We start from the raw sequence: 15,914 nt of genomic DNA, 5'->3' as shown, positions 1-15,914 counted from the left end.
GTTAGAATGCAGCCTCACTGCTTGCATCCATCATGACTCTGCCTGACGCCATGCGGCGATGGGCTGTGCTGCCCTGATACGCCGTTGATGCACGGAAGTGACCTCCCAGCCCAGGGCAGTCGGTGGTTCTGGGCTCAGCACTCTCTGGCCTGTGTGGCTTGCTCATGGGCGTCCATTTCTTGTAGCTGTGCCATCCAGCTTCTCTCCGTTTGTTGAATTCAAGGAGAAAACCCAGCAGTGGAAACTGCTCGGTGAGTACTGCATACCACTGACCTGTCACAGAGGTTCTCTTTCTCTTGTTTTCTCCCCTAAGCTTCTGGTACCTTCTGGGCAGTGCAGGCCACGAGAATGTTGAGGAGGGCAATGTTAGGCCTTGTTTTGCTTAGTAAGAGGATCCTTCCAGGTCCTTAGGAACTCGCACGGTCTAAGTTCGTGAACCCCAGTGGGTTTTGGCTAAGGTGAAGTTGCCCTGTGTCCCGATGCTCCCCAGGGCTGCTGAATCGAAATCTGTGGGGTGTCTTAGAGTAGCACCTGTGTTTCTATCATTTGTATCTGTGCCTTTAGGGTAACTTACAGTAATATGATTGCTTTTCTTTCCTAAAATGGGCTTTGTTGTTGAGGATAATGTGTCAGGCAGCCCCAAGTAAGCTGTTTCTACAAGAAAGGCTTCCTTTTTTATAAACTTGTAAAGTCCCACTTACCACATAAGCTGTAGTAACGTGTACTTGAAATAACTTGGTGATGAGAGGAAGATTCGTGTTGATTTCCTGTGGAAATACTATCTCTCTCCACTCTGTCCAGTGGTCTGTGAAGAGAAACACAGAGAGAAGCTTGTGAAGCAGTAGGTTCATTCCTTCCTTACAACAGTGATTCACCTTCTAGGTGTCAGGCGGTGTTAGGCGTTGGGGGTATAATGGTTGATGACGTAAACAGTGTGCTCCCCTCGTGGATCTTAAGACTTGTTTGGGGAACAAATAACTCAAATAGCAAACGTGCACGTTCTGTGAGGGAAAGTGCTGGTAGGGGTAGTAATGAGGCATTGATGTGGTGTGCATGCAGACTTCGAGACAGCTGTCCTGGGAAAGGTCATTTGAGCAGAGTTCTTCACGATGGCTAGGGACCAGCCCAGCAGCGAGAGGGGAAGAGGCTCCCGTGGAGGGAGTGGTGTGGGTCAGTGGGGCGGGGAAGCTTCCTTTCAGGATCACACCAGCCTGCAAAGAGATAATGATAATCTGGACTTGGGTAGGGAGAACGGATGAACTTCAGAGTTTTAAGTAAAAGCTAGAGAGGTGGTTATGGACTGTGTGGTGAGTGAAGGAAGAGGGTGTCAAGTGTCACTGGTGCTGGACTTGGACCTGGTGAACGGACTCCGCCATGGGCAACTGGGGAGGATGTCAGGCTTGGTGAGGGTGAGGAGCATGCGTGTGGTTATGGACATGCTGCCTTGAGCTTCCTTTGGGGTGTTGAGTGGATGGTGGGTTTAGAGTCCAGACCGGAGAGTCAGGGTAGAGAGCTGTGGGCATATGCAGTAAGAGAAGCCTGAGGCGTGGGCCCACTGAGGAGGCCGGAGGGCCTGGGATGAAGCCTTGAGAGACTCTGAGGTGGGAGAGGCAGAGGGGGACACCGGAAGCAGTGACCGCAGAGTGGGGAAGAAGCCGTGAGGTCTGACTCACGGGATGGGGAGTGTTCATTAGCCACCATGGTTCCTACAGCTCAGGAGGTCAAGACAGGGCCTGTGGACATGGAAGAAATGGTGATGCTCTTGGAGGAGTGATGCAGGCTGTGGCCAGAGGTGTGCTGAGGCCATGGGTCCAGCTGGCGTGGGGCCGGCGGCGATAGGCCTGACCCAACCAGGGAGTGTCTGGGGCTCGTGGGTCAGATGCTTCTGCTGCAGCTGCTCAGCTCTGCCCTGTGCAGGGCAGCCAGAGACCGGACGTAGGCAAACAACCACAAAGCTGACCTCTATGTGCGCTGTGGAGAGTTGCATGTCCTGGCTTTCAGGGCCCTCTCCTGCAGCTCCCCTCCAGTTAGGGAGACAGTGGATCTGGACCACGCTTTCTGCAGTGTTATCTGTTGTTGTTATTTATTTAAAAAATTTTTTTGTTGGCCGTGCTGCATAGCATGTGGGATCTTCATTCCCTGATCAGGGTTCAAACCAGCACCTCATGCATTGGAATCACGGAGTCTTGAGCACTGGACTGCCAGGAATGTCCTGGGAAACTTTAAAAAATTCTGATGCCTGGGCCTTCCCCACACCTGTTCTGATTGGTTGGTTTGAGGGAGCCTGAGCCTCGCATTTTCAAAAGTTTCCAGGTAATCCCGCATTACCAGGGTTGAGAAACTGGATTAGGCATCTTGAAGATTCCTGTTTTAGAGAATGTCAAGGTCTAGTTGTGATTGTGGGAGTGGCTGAGGAGTTAAGGTGCTGACTAGACAGCCTGTGTGGATGTCCATCAGACACTTGAAGTTAATCCTGTCAGGCTTTTAATCCCTTCAAGTTGGTTTCAAGTTAATTTCTGAGTGTTGTCAGATAGCAGTCCACCTTCATCCTGCCTGTGGACGTCCAGGCCGAGGGTTCTTCTGTACACAGGACCATTGCCATGGTCCTGGCAGGTTCTTCCTCAGGCATAGGTACAGTGAGGAGGAGGAAGTGGGGTCCTTACACTGTGCCTTTAGATCACACTGTTGTTATTTTTTGCCTTTTTGTTCTAATAGGCCAGTCCCAAGATAATGAAAAGGAGTTAGCTGCACTCTTCCAGCTGTGGCTGGAAACCAAAGACCAGGCCTTCTGTAAGGTATGTTGTTGAGAACCGCCAGCTCTCTCGTCTTGGGCTTCCAGAACCCTTGAGTTAACTGGAATTCTTCAGTCCATTGACCTGTCACTGTTTTCCTTTCTCCAGCAAGAAACTGAAGACAGCTCAGATGCCACAACGCCTGTTCCTCGGGTGTGAGTATAGCAGTGCCCTGACTGAGGCTGGTGCCCCAGGAAACCCTTGTCCTGGTCCCACCCTGGTTGTGCTGACATGTCCTTGTATGTCAGAGCCAGAGAGATTGGGTCCCTGGGTCCTTGCCCACCTCAGCCTCCCCGGGGGGCAGCATGCTCCCAGAGTAGGAGTGTTGCCCCAGGAGCCTGAGTGGCAGGATCCACCTACAGGTGTGTGCTTTCCCCTGGTCTCCCTTCAGTTCCCGTGCAGAATGGTGGTTCTGGGTGCTGGAGAAGGGCTGATGGGTCTGGTGGTTCTGGACGCTGGAGAAGGGATGATGGGCCTGGTGGTTCTGGGTGCTGGAGAAGGGGTGATGGACCCTGGTGGTTCTGGGCACTGGAGAAGGGGTGATGGACCCTGGTGGTTCTGAGTGCTGGAGAAGGGATGATGGACCCTGGTGATTCTGGACGCTGGAGAAGGGGTGATGGGCCTGCTGGAGTGCAGTGTACCCATGGGTCTTTGTGTTCCAGAAGGACTGACTATGTGGTGCGGCCCAGCACGGGGGAGGAGAAGCGAGTTTTTCAGGAGCAGGTGAGAACAAACTGGAAGAAGGGAAGGGAAGTTGCTCAGTCGTGTCCAACTCTTTGCAACCCCATGGGCCTACCACGCTCCTCCGTCCATGGGATTTTTCAGACAAGAGTACTGGAGTGGTTTGCCATTTCCTTCTCCAGAGGATCTTCCCGACCCAGGGATCGAACCTGGGTCTCCTGCATTGCAGGCAGACGCTTTACCATCTGAGCCACCAGGGAAATCCTTGAACAAACTGGAACCCAGTGTAAATCTCTGTGTCTGCGAGACCAGGTGAAGAGATGCTCTGAGCCCAGAATTCTTGGAAGCAGCTCACACTCTTAACCTCAGCTGTTGCTTTAGTTGGGATTGCTCTTCCGGAGCAGAGAGGATGTGAGGAAGGGAATGAGAAACCTTTCGATGGTTTTTTCTGCAGATAACCAAACACATTGACTTCTTGATGACTTTGCTAGTGACTGGCCTTTGGTGGTCATCCTTTCCCCACTCTGGTCGGCTCAGTGGTCCTAGTGGAATAGCCTGATTCCTCCTTGTTCCAGTCTCTCCAGGCCAACCCCTTACTGCTCGGGGTGGCTGGAGAGACCCCTCTGACTGACTCAGGAGCTCTGTCCGTTCTCTTGACAGGAGCGCTACCGGTACAGCCAGCCCCACAAAGCCTTTACCTTCCGCATGCACGGCTTCGAGTCCGTGGTGGGGCCCGTTAAGGGTGTGTTCGACAAGGAGACCTCGCTCAACAAGGCACGGGAGCACTCCCTGCTGCGCTCTGACCGGCCCGCCTACGTCACCATCCTGTCCCTGGGTGCGCCCCCACCCCCACCCCCCAGCAAAGGCTGGAGGGTCAGTGTAGCTCCAGGAAGCTTTGCAGTGGGGACATGGAGGGTGGGCTCCTGCCCAGAGAGTCACAGGGAATCCTTGGTTCCTTCCAGGAAGCTTTGCAGTGGGGACATGGAGGGCAGGCTCCTGCCCAGAGAGTCACATGGAATCCTTGTTTTCTTCCTGGGTTCTGTGCTCAAGTTTACGCTCCTTTAGGAATTGTTCAGTTAGCTTAGGTGCCAGAATTTGCTTCCTCCAGACTAGGATTTTTTTAAAGGTGAGATTTTTCACCTTTTTTGTACCATTAATTTTTGGCAGTCTGGTAACCTCTGGACCCCTTCTCAGAATTAGGTTTTTAAATGCCTGAAATAAAATGCACAGTTATGAAAGAAACCAGTCATATTGCAAAAATATTCAAGCAGGTTTATGGTGCAGAAATAGGTCTTTATTATGATAAATGATGTGATATTGCCGCAGGTGGTGTGGCTTCTCTGATTCCTGCGTAGTGATGAGTAGGAATGATACTTTGAGTTGTTGCAGCAGCTGTGCTGTGGTAAGAAATCGTCTGATTTCTGTTACAACATCACAGCACTGCCAGCGTGTGGTTGGCAACGTATGCCAGCAAAGGTCGTGCCAGCCTTGGCTCACAGTGGGAGGAAATGCTAAGTTTCAGTTTAAGTTGTAATTTTCTCCTGGACCCCGTGAACTCTCAAGTTCAGGGCCTTCAGCCTTGGCTGAAAGTGTGAGGGGTGTGGAGGAAGCCGCCCCCAGAGGGCCGTGTCCCCCTGCTGCTGGGTCAGCAGCTGAGGGATGGCTCCCCCAGGAACCCTGCTAACGTGCTCTTTGCTGTTTCTGGTGTCAGTTCGTGATGCGGCAGCACGGCTGCCCAACGGGGAGGGCACGCGGGCGGAGATCTGTGAGCTGCTCAAGGACTCCCAGTTCCTGGCACCCGACGTCACCAGCACGCAGGTGTGAGGGGAGGCGCTGCTCGGGTTTTGTTCGGGGGTTGTTTAAGGATGCTTACAAGGGGATACAGAATGTGTGTGCCAAGTCACTTCAGGCGTGTCCGACTCTTTGCTACTCTTTGCAACCCCATGGACTGTACTCTGCCAGGCTCCTCTGTCCATGGGGATTCTCCAGGCCAGAATACTGGAGTGGGTTGCCATGCCCTCCTCCAGGGGATCTTCCCAACTCAGGGTTCGAACCTTCCTTTCTTATGTCTCCTGTATTGGCAGGTGGGTTCTTTACCACTGGAACCACCTGGGAAGCCCACATGAGGGAATACAGACTGGAATAACAAATTTAATAAAACTGCTGAGGAATTTCCCGGTGGTCCAGTGGTCAGGCAGTGCCAAGGGCCTAGGTTCAGTTTCCTGTTGGGAAACTAAGATCCCACAAGCTGAGCGGCGTGGCCAAAAAAAAACCCGAAAGAAAGGAGTCTGGAGAAGGGTGAGCAGAGCTGCCCTGTGACCTTGCTGATGGCGAGGCTTGGCTTCAGCATCTGCTGAGGGTCCTCAACTCACCGTCCTCAGGGCGACTCTATCCCCCAGGACTCAATGTTTCTTGTTTTGCCGAGTGACAGGTGAGCCACTGGGAGTAGGCTCTGTGTGGGGGCTGTGCCTCCTCTCCCCGACCCCGGGTTTTCCTCTGGCATCTGAGCTGGTGGTTTTCCTTCCCCTTGTCCTGGGTCTCAGGTGAACACAGTGGTGAGCGGCGCCCTGGACCGGCTGCATTATGAGAAGGACCCATGCGTGAAGTATGACATCGGGCGGAAGCTGTGGATCTACTTGCATCGGGACCGCAGCGAGGAGGAGTTTGGTCTGTGCCCCGCTAGCCCAGGGTGCCCTGACGTTCTGTCCCAGCCCCACCCTTCTCCTCCTTGGCATTCGGGCAGGACGCCACTGTGCAGGGAGACGGAGCCCTGGCTTTCAGTGAGACCACCCTCCTTCCTGAGCTCAGCTGCCCACTCTTGCCCACAGAGCGGATCCACCAAGCCCAAGCAGCTGCAGCCAAAGCCAGGAAAGCCCTCCAGCAGAAGCCCAAGCCTCCGTCCAAGGTGGTGAGTGACCTAGTGGGACGGCGGTGGAGGGGCCGAGCTGTCCCTGCCACCTTGCTGATGCCGCGTGTGTTCCCTCCCGTGTGTGTGCAGAAGTCCAGCAGCAAGGAGGGTCCGGTGAAGGTCCTGAGCGGCGGCCCGTCCGAGCAGAGCCAGCTGAGCCTCAGCGACTCCAGCATGCCCCCGACCCCGGTCACGCCCGTGACGCCCACCACGCCTGCTCTACCTGCCACGCCGATCTCCCCACCGCCAGTGCCGCCAGTGAACAAGAGTGGCCCCACGACAGTCTCAGAACCGGCCAAGTCTACGTCAGGGTGAGTGATTCTGCTTTCTGTCGGGCCTTCTCCCTGCAGGCTCCTTGCGCATGGTGTCCTGAGTTGTGTCTTGTTTCCCTGGGTGCTCCTCGCAGTGTTCTTCTCGTGTCCTCACCAACCATGCCGCAGCTGGGAACCATGCTGTCCCCAGCATCCAGCCAGACCCCGCCGAGCTCTCAGGCTGCTGCCCGTGTCGTGAGCCACTCGGGCTCGGCTGGGCTCCCCCAGGTGCGGGTGGTGGCCCCACCCAGCCTTCCCTCCGTGACGCAGCCAGCGGGGCCAGCCCCGGCACTTCCACCGATGCCTACGGGAACGCAGATCCGCATGCCGGCCCCTGGCGCACAGGCCAAAGGCGGGCCCCAGGTAAGAGGGACGGGCTGCTCGGGTGGGCTCCTGAGTCCGGTGGCCAGTCCAGGTCGGGACCAAGGACCTGCGTCACTGTTGCTGCTGACGGCATTTATCACAACAGCTCAGTTAATGCCCAGAGCCCGGTGGCTGAGTTGTGAGTGGTGTTTGCACGTTGGGAGTCAGAACTGTGGGAAGTTTAGTGATGTACCCCAGTTTGTGACATCAGGAACGTGGTGCGTGGAGGTGGGATGCGAGAGAGGCCTGTGATTCTCGGTGTCAGGCTCCTTCTGACTCTAACCTTCTCCAGGCCACTGGCCGTGGGGCTGTAGACAAGGGCCTGCCTCAGGCTCCTGTGCTGCGAAGGGCTATGGTGTCTCGCCTCTCCTTGCGTGGTTAACGTGAGATGTTAGACCTGAAAGTGTTTCTGCAAGTTGAGCTCTTCTACCAGCACGTCAGAGCTCCACACTGTCCGTTTCAGGGGTAGTGAGCGCTCGGCACTGTAAGCTTAGAAGACCTCCTGGGGGAGTGCGTCTTGGGTGGTGACAGCTGGAGACCTCTCTGGGTGCCGGTCTGCAGCTTCCGGTCTAATTAAGCTCTCGGCCTCCTGCCCGGAACTAGACAGTCCTGGCCACCGTTCCGGTCAAAGCGCAGACAGCGACGGCCACCGTGCAGCGGCCGGGACCCGGGTCGGCGGGGCTCACGGTGACAAGTCTCTCTGCAGCGGCCAATCCTGCGAGCAAGCCCGCCACCAGCTCTCCTGGGGGCTCTGCTCCCAGCACCCCCACGGCGGCCGTTCTTCAGAACGTCGCAGGACAGAACATTATCAAGCAGGTACACGAAGCCTCTCTGGGCGGGTCCGAGTCCTTTGTCCAGAATCAGAGGACAGTTGGAGACCTTAGTGGTTTGTGACCTCTGATTCTGAGTTCATTTCTATTCAGGTGTGAGTTTCCAGCAAGGGCAGTGCAAGCTTGGGAGATCCTGATGCTGGGTTTTCCGTTTCTTCCCATGAAATTCAGGATTTAGTAGCTGAGTCTTTGGATTTGGAGTCAACTTTTCACGGATTTGCTTACCTAAAAGCCTGTAGAATAGCTGGACAGGCATTGTTGGCATTTCACTTTCTACTTGTAGAAACGGAACATGTCTGTCTGTGCTTTCATGGAGGTGTGTGCGTGAAGATAACCGTTGAGCTGCAGGGACTGGCTGGGCAGAATCGCGCCGACTGCTGAGGGCAGGGCCTGCGCGGTGCTGAACGTGCTGTAGATGCTGAGAATGTCATTCTCATGACACCGTGGGGCCGCCACTTTCGTTATTCCCCTTTTACTGTGAAGAAGCGGAACCACTAACGATGAAGCAAAGTTATCAAACGAAGGCTTCTTGAGTGCCTTCTGTGTCCCGGGCCCTGTGCAGGGTGTGGGGTCAAGGGGCGAATCACACAGACCAGGTCCCTGCTGTCCCGGGGCTTGTAGTGTCACCTGTCACATGGGGGACAGGCAAGTACTTCCGGGTCGAGTTCTACAAGGCCGTGACAGTCGGTCAGCGGCGTGGCAGGGTCAAGGGTGATAGGCTGAGGTGGCGGCTGATGAGAGAAGGCCTGTCTGGGGAGGGGCCTCTTGAGTGAGGTGAGCGAAGCTGGGGAGCAGGCCATGCTGCGCTTGGCCGGGCCCAGCCTCCCAGGCGTGGGAATGGCACATGAGGAGGCCTCCATCAGGAGTGTGTGAGGAACGACAAGAAAGCAGTTGGAAGCTCCTGAGCAAGTGTGAAGGTGTTAGAAGGCGAGGTTGCCAGCAGTTAAGTCAGGTCAGACTTTGCCTTTAATTTAGATGTGATGGGAGATATGGAAAGATTGTGGGCTGGGATGACTTGGCCTAGTTTTCACTTAAAGAAATTCCTGCTTGGGAAGGGAGCTGGGAGGGATGTTCAAGTGAAGAGAACATAGGTAACTATGGCTGATTGATGTTGATGTTTGATACAAACCATCATGATACTGTAAAGCAATTATATTTCAATTAAAAATACATAAATTAAAAAAACAAAGAAACCCCTACTTTCGCACCGTGGGCGCTGGGAGCCCAGAGCAGAAGTAGGGAACCCACATGGGCGGGGGTAGCAGCCGTGTAGCTCCAGCATTAGGCATGTGTAGGGCGTGAAACGAGGCCTGAGAAGTGAGCACTCAGTGGACAGGGGTAGTGAGTGAACTTGACCGGAACACTGGGTCATGAATTTTGGGGAACAGGTTCACAATAGAATGTGAGGCGAGACAGGGGAGACAGTGATAGATAGCCTTGCTTTCGCTGAGAGCAGAGACCTGAGGCTGCAGGGGAATGTGGAGTGAGGCAGGGGTGGGCATGCTTTTGGGGGGGGGGGGCAGCACTGTGACACTTAGTGGTCCAGCAGAGGTGGGGGGTGGCTCACTAGACACAGAGTTCCCAGCTAGGAGGGTCATACCTGTTGCATGTGGACTTTGGCCGTAGGTCAGTAGGCGTGGTGTGAAAACCTGGGAAGTCTGGCCCCAGGGCTTATGCCCTTCAGCACCGAGCCTGGTGCTGCCTCAAAGTGGAGGTTGGCTCAGCCATAATTAGATGTTTTTGAGACAGTAGGAGAAATGTGAGCGTGTCTTATAATATTTACCAGGTAGTTATTAGATAAGAAAAGATAGTTATTTTAAATTTGGTTCTGGGCTATTTTATGTGAAGGCCTGGAGCAGCCTTGGCTACCCAGGGACGAGTGTGTTGATGAGCAAAATGATATTTACCGGTTTACTTTAAAATATTTTGACTCCTCCCTCCCTCCACCCAGGCCCCTGAAGAGTGGGGAAAAGTAGATACTTCTGGCCATGTGGTGACTTCTGAAGCTGGTGGTACGCGAATTTGTTAGTCTGTTCTCTGCTTTGGTGACCGTCCTCCATTTTTCAAAATAAAAAGTTAGGAAAGTACATGAAACACACATCTCTTGCAATGGAGGTTCCCCAGCTTTCCCCTGAAACCCGTTGAGCCCCGAGAAGACCTCTGTCAGTGTGCTGCTTCCCCTGCAGGTGGCGATCACTGGGCAGCTTGGCGTGAAGCCCCAGACGGGCAGCAGTGTCCCCCTCACAGCCACCAACTTCCGGATCCAGGGCAAGGATGTGCTGCGTCTCCCGCCCTCCTCCATCACCACGGACGCCAAGGGCCAGACGGTGCTGCGCATCACCCCAGACATGATGGCCACGCTGGCCAAGTCCCAGGTCACCACAGTCAAACTGACCCAGGACCTCTTTGGGACAGGCGCCGGCGCCACGGGCAAAGGCATCTCGGCGACCCTCCACGTCACATCCAACCCCGTTCATGCCACTGACAGCCCTGCCAAGGCCGGTGTGGCTGCTGCCCCGTCATCCACTCCGACAGGGACCACTGTGGTCAAAGTGACTCCTGATCTCAAGCCGGCGGAAGCCTCGAGTTCAGCTTTTCGCTTGATGCCAGCGCTTGGCGTGAGCGTGGCCGACCAGAAGGGGAAAAACACAGTGGCCTCATCGGAAGCGAAACCAGCTGCCACCATTCGCATCGTGCAGGGCCTGGGGGTGATGCCCCCCAAAGCAGGCCAGACCATCACGGTCGCAGCCCACACCAAGCAGGGGCCCTCAGTGGCCGGTGGGTCTGGAACTGTTCATACGTCGGCCGTGTCCTTGCCCAGCGTGAACGCTGCCGTGTCCAAGACCGTGGCTGTGGCTTCTGGGGCGGCCAGCGCCCCCATCAGCATCGGGACCGGAGCGCCTGCCGTGCGGCAGGTCCCAGTCAGCTCCGCGGTCGTCTCCACTTCGCAGGCCGTGAGTAACTTCAGGGGTGTAGACTAGAAGCCCAGTCTGTCTCCTCTTTTGACCCGGACAGGATTAGTCACTAGATGACTCTTGTTTAGTTCTGAAACACATTTACGAAAGTGTGGCACAGGCAGTAGTTCCCATAACAGCAAAGCAGCGTGGAGGTGCGTGGAGTAAATACGAGCTTTCTCTTCCCACCCTCTGGTTCCCCTTTCATGAGGCTCGTCACTAGTGTTGTTTTGCCATTTATCCTCCAAGTCCTTTTTCTGAGCGTTTTCATACATATGTACAATTTTAAGATTCCTATGAGAAACCTCAGTCTATATATTGTTCTGTTATTTGTTTTGTTCATTTAAAAGTACACCTTGGGGGTTGTTCCAGATTCTATGCAGAAACTGTGCCCTTTTAGTGACATCGCTGTCCCTTGTTAACACCGGTGCTACGTGGCCTGTTTGTGTGTGTGAACACGGGGCAGTGTTTCAGGAGTGGAGGTTCTTGGAGTGGGTCAGGGAGGTACGCTTCAAACATTCTGACACTCCCGCTGTGTTCAGAGAAAGACCACACCAGCTTACGCTCCATCAGCTAGCCTTCTGTTTCCCTTATCCCCTAACCAGCACTTGAGAGCCTGTTATGTAAATCTTTATGTCCCTGTCTTACTGGTGAAGAGAGTTCTTTTTCTCTCTCCCTCGTCTTGGGGGGGGGATGGGCGTCCCTTCGTTGGGGGGCTGGTGAGGGCTCTCCAGGAGTGAATGGGATCTTTGCCATTGTTTTTCTGGGGTGTTTTTCTGGGATTTCCATGTTGTGCGAGTTTCTACCGACCTTTATATTTCCCACATATTAGTTCTCATATGTGTAGAAAATATTTTCTTCTAGTCTGTCATTTTTTAACCTTGCATATGAAGCCTTTTTGCTCTGCAGGTATTTTATCTGATCAGATCATCAGCATTTTCTGGTTCCTAGGTTTCACCGTCTTATGCCTTAGCCCAGGGTTATGAAGATGTCGGTTCTCATTTTCATAAAATATTTTTAGAGTTTAAAAAAAGTATAATGGATAAATCCACTTGAAATGTATTTCTGTGAATGTCATGTGTGATAGAGCTCATCTTACATTTTTCAGATTATTCCAACATCGTTGAGTAGTATGTCTCTTCCCAACTAATTTGAGATACTACCCTTACCATAAACTAGATTCCTGTATCAACAGGTGTGTTTTGGGGTGCAGGTGTTTATTCTTTAGCCTCCAGGTAAGGGGCACTCTTCTGTATGGTGGGTGCGTCTTGACAGTACAGAACACAGTCTGACTTCTCTAAGTAAGCTGTATAGTAAAACCTCACCAATTAGGATAAAATCCAGAGTGTGGGGAGAGGAGGACCAATACGGTAGTAAAGCCAGCCAACCAACCCTAAAGTGCAGTGTGGCTTTAAAGGAGATGTTTGTTCAGGTTCTCACATCAAAGAATTAAGCAACGAGGCGCTCACTTGATCCACTTTTCTCTTGAGTCCTTCTGACACAGGGGTGACTGTAAGCAGAGAGCTCCGGGTGGGCAGGCAGGTTGAGGGGTGGTGTCTAGGCAGCTGGTTACCTATCTCACAGAGGGACGCTCGGTCGGTGGATGCTGCTCTGAAGTCTTCCCAGCACTGGGCTTCTTAAGACAGCAGTGCAGCCCCAGTCGGTTCCCTGAAGGCACCGCCTGGCCGTGTTCTCTGGCCTGCTGGCATTGTTCAGTGCTTTCTAAGGGGCTGCATACAGTTGGGTCATTTGGAAATCAGTGTCTGGCCCGGGAGACAGGTTTCCTCCTGAGTGCCAGACTCCTGTAGAATCAGCTTGCCTGTAGGAAATGTTGATTCCTTTTCTTTGCATCTTGTCAACTGCTCCTCTTGAGTTATTTTTTTCAAGTCAGATTTACACAAGATTTTACCATATATAAACTTTATCAGCCAAAGATTAAAACCAGGCAACCTAAAAACTGGTGGCCGTGGTGACCTACGCTGACCATCCTGAAGTCCCAGACACGCCAGGCGTGTCCAGCTCCCTCTGCGCTCCTCCCACACTCCTAACTGTGGGGTGCATGTCTCTCTTGGGTGAGGTTAGTATCAGTGTCCCCAGCTCATCTCCCTCATCTTTGGGAAGAACAGCACCCAGGAATGTGCCCTGCTGTGCGCTCCCCTGTTCTGCACCTAACCGTGACAACTCCTGATCACCTCTGTCCCGGCTCAGGTCCTCTGCCCGGCCGCCTTGTGCCAAGTGTCAGGGTGCGTGGATGAGTGAGAGCCTCCCCTCTGGGATCCCTGACTCTACTGTGTTGAAGGGAACACACGCTTTCCCTTGTGGCTCAGGAGCACGTTTTATCCTGATGCCGGCAGGTGCACTCTGCTGCTCTGATTCGGCAGGAAGGAGGAGGCTCACAGACAGATGACCCCTTGGTAGAGCATGTGAACCCTCATCTGGACCCCAGCCATAGGAGCACTGGGCCCCACAGAGAACCCCTCGGCTCCTGCGGCCCCTGGGTGACGCTGGGTGGTGGTCCTTGCCTCCTCCTTCCGATAAACCTGATTCTTTTTCTCTGTAGGGGAAGCTGCCTACACGGATCACAGTTCCGCTGTCTGTCATCAGCCAGCCCATGAAGGGCAAGAGTGTGGTCACAGCCCCCATCATCAAAGGCAACCTGGGGGCCAAGTAAGTGCTGTGGGGAATGGGGGAGGCAGTGCTGGGGGCTCCTGGACACGAGGGCATGGGGAAGGCGGCTGGTTTCCTGGGCTCCTTCATTGTGCTTGACAGTGTCTGAAGCACCCGAAGTTGTTTCAGGTGCTGGGGATAAAGTGAGGTCAGTGCTGCCATCAGGCTCATTCTGTAGGAACAGTGAACTAACCTTGTCTCTGGGGACAGAGCAAGGGACCGACAGGACTTACTGGGTGGAGGGCGGTGACCAGCGTGCTGTTAGGGAAGCTCCCCTTGAAGTCAGACCCTAGGGTGTGATGGCGCAGACGGCGAGGGCCTCCCCGGGGCTAGGCCTTTGTGGCTCTGACTTGACAAGAGCGAAGGTGAAGGCAGGAGTCTGGGTCTCAAGCTGCCCTGGGGCCGGGTTTCTGGCTGGGAGCGCACACCTCCCGACACCCATCCTGACCCCGGCCGGGCACCGAGTAGACGTCGAACCTTTTGATCCAGAGCACCAGGGGCCTTTGTCTGACATGGGAGTGTGGCAGCTGGAAGAAGGGGGGAATCTCTGACTGGGGTCCTGTCAGTCCAGGGCTGAGGTCCCCGGGCCTGGGCCTGGCCTCACGCCTCTTCCCCACAGCCTCGGTGGGTTGGGCCGCAACATCATCCTTACTACCATGCCGGCGGGTGCGAAGCTCATCGCGGGCAACAAGCCGGTCAGCTTCCTCACGGCCCAGCAGCTGCAGCAGCTCCAGCAGCAGGGTCAGGCCACGCAGGTGAGGCCCAGGGCCCTGGCGGGGCTCGGGCTGCTCCCTTCCCCATGCGCTCATCCTTGCTGCGGGCCGCTGGCCATCTGCCCACCAGACACTCTTTCTGTGAACAGGTGCGCATCCAGACAGTCCCCGCATCCCACCTCCAGCAGGGAACAGCCTCCGGTTCCTCCAAGGCCGTCTCCACTGTCGTCGTGACCACGGCCCCATCTCCTAAGCAGGCGCCTGAGCAGCAGTGATTCTCAGGAAGACGTTTGGCGGCGGGACGCCACGCCAGTCGGCCTTGAGGCTGGGAAGGCAGGAGCGTGGTGGCTGCCTCGCCCCCCTCCACCTGGCTGGGTGGGGGTCTGTCTGAGGAAGGCCAGCAGCAGGACGCTGGCCGCTCAGCCGCGCTCGGCGGGGAGTGGGCCGCGCCAGGTGTCCTGGGCCCCCGGGCTCTGTCTTGTCTGGTCCGGGAGAAGTGTCTCTGGTGGGGGCGTGTGAACTCACCGTGGTCACACGAGCCCAGCTCTCCCGAGAGGAGACACTGGGGACGGGCTGATGTGACAGGTATGTGGATGGTGAGCGAGACTTGTTCTGTGCAGGGATTGTGTTTACCCTGGTCTTGTCTGTGATTGGTGGTCTGGGTCAGTGTTCTGTGTCCAGATATTTTTATGTAACATTTTTTGCAAAAAGCTGTTGTACATCTCTATCAAGTAGAAACCTGGGCTTAGACACGCCCCCACCCCCAAAAACGCGTCTTAAGTTGCTTCAGTAGTGTCCGACTCTTTGCAGCCCTATGGACTGCAGCAAGCCAGGCTTCTCTGTCCATGGAATTCTCCAGGCAAGAATACTGGAGTGGGATGCCATTTCCTTCTCCAGGGGATCTTCCTGACCCAGGGATCCAATCCAGGTCTCCTGCATTGCAGGCAGATTTACTTAATTTTTTGACCAGAGTGAAAGAACAGCAAGATTCCTAGTAAGTTAGTGGCTGACTTGATCGCTGCCTGGTAACAGAGTGGCCATGAGGTGGGGGAGAAACGTGGGCAGTGAGGTCATGTGGGGTCCCAGAAGTGGAATTAGTGTGGTAGCTCTGCTTAAAGACGGGCGGTCAGGATCTTGACTGTGGTCCACCCTTCACCTGCTGACTCTGTCGTCCTTGTCAAACCTGTCGACATGTACGTCCAGAGCCAGTGGACAGAGCAGGCAGAGGCCAGGATACATAACTGCTTTTGCAACACAAGCTTTATTGTGGTTCAGAGATGATATGTTTTGCTTTGCTCCAGAGCAAGAGTCAGCAAATCTTGCTCCTTGGGCTGGCTACCTGGTTTTGTAAATAAAGTTTTACTGAAACATAGCCCACACCCATTCACTTAGGTATGGTCTGTGGCTGCTTCCAGTTAGAAGGCAGAACTCAGTAGTTGTCACAGAGACTGCACAGCCTCAAGTCCAAAAAATTTCCAACATGACCCATTGAGTAGAACTTTGCTGCTTCTGCACCAGAATATGGTGGGGCTGGGGGGTATGTGGCCATGAGGCAGCACCAGCTGCAGAGGAGATATGGGTCTGGGTTTATTGTCATTAGCTCCTGACTGTTCACGGTTCTCAGTCTCCACTGAGCCATAGGCAGAGCTCAGAATGCTGTTTTAAAATGTAATTAAAACCACTGGTTGTCAACAA

General features: G+C 54.4%; 1 protein-coding gene and 1 non-coding gene across 4 annotated transcripts in view; one reads left to right on the top strand and one right to left on the bottom strand.

Moving 5' to 3' along the window:
• NFRKB (nuclear factor related to kappaB binding protein) overlaps positions 1-15,914 on the top strand; it is a 30,794-nt gene extending 14,880 nt beyond the window's left edge. Inside the window, exons 12-26 of one of the 3 annotated variants that reach the window (XM_043451799.1) lie at positions 186-251; positions 2,716-2,795; positions 2,901-2,947; positions 3,458-3,515; positions 4,134-4,308; positions 5,185-5,291; positions 6,017-6,140; positions 6,302-6,381; positions 6,472-6,692; positions 6,788-7,055; positions 7,659-7,871; positions 10,072-10,839; positions 13,400-13,506; positions 14,126-14,261; positions 14,369-15,914. In XM_043451799.1, the coding sequence (XP_043307734.1) occupies positions 186-251; positions 2,716-2,795; positions 2,901-2,947; positions 3,458-3,515; positions 4,134-4,308; positions 5,185-5,291; positions 6,017-6,140; positions 6,302-6,381; positions 6,472-6,692; positions 6,788-7,055; positions 7,659-7,871; positions 10,072-10,839; positions 13,400-13,506; positions 14,126-14,261; positions 14,369-14,494 (2,576 nt within the window). In that variant the 3' untranslated portion in view covers positions 14,495-15,914. Of the gene's footprint in view, positions 1-185; positions 252-2,715; positions 2,796-2,900; positions 2,948-3,454; positions 3,516-4,133; positions 4,309-5,184; positions 5,292-6,016; positions 6,141-6,301; positions 6,382-6,471; positions 6,693-6,787; positions 7,056-7,658; positions 7,872-10,071; positions 10,840-13,399; positions 13,507-14,125; positions 14,262-14,368 lie in introns of all 3 variants that reach the window. The other 2 variants (XM_043451798.1, XM_043451797.1) reach the window with 2 other exon arrangements.
• Positions 3,662-3,733, bottom strand: TRNAC-GCA. The gene has a single exon. It is a non-coding gene; the product is annotated as a tRNA-Cys (tRNA).

This window comes from Cervus canadensis, chromosome 29 (genome assembly GCF_019320065.1).
Source record: "Cervus canadensis isolate Bull #8, Minnesota chromosome 29, ASM1932006v1, whole genome shotgun sequence".
Taxonomy (NCBI): Eukaryota; Metazoa; Chordata; class Mammalia; order Artiodactyla; family Cervidae; genus Cervus; species Cervus canadensis.
Note: the sequence above shows the minus strand (reverse complement) of the source record. Positions and strands in the feature narration are given on the sequence as shown.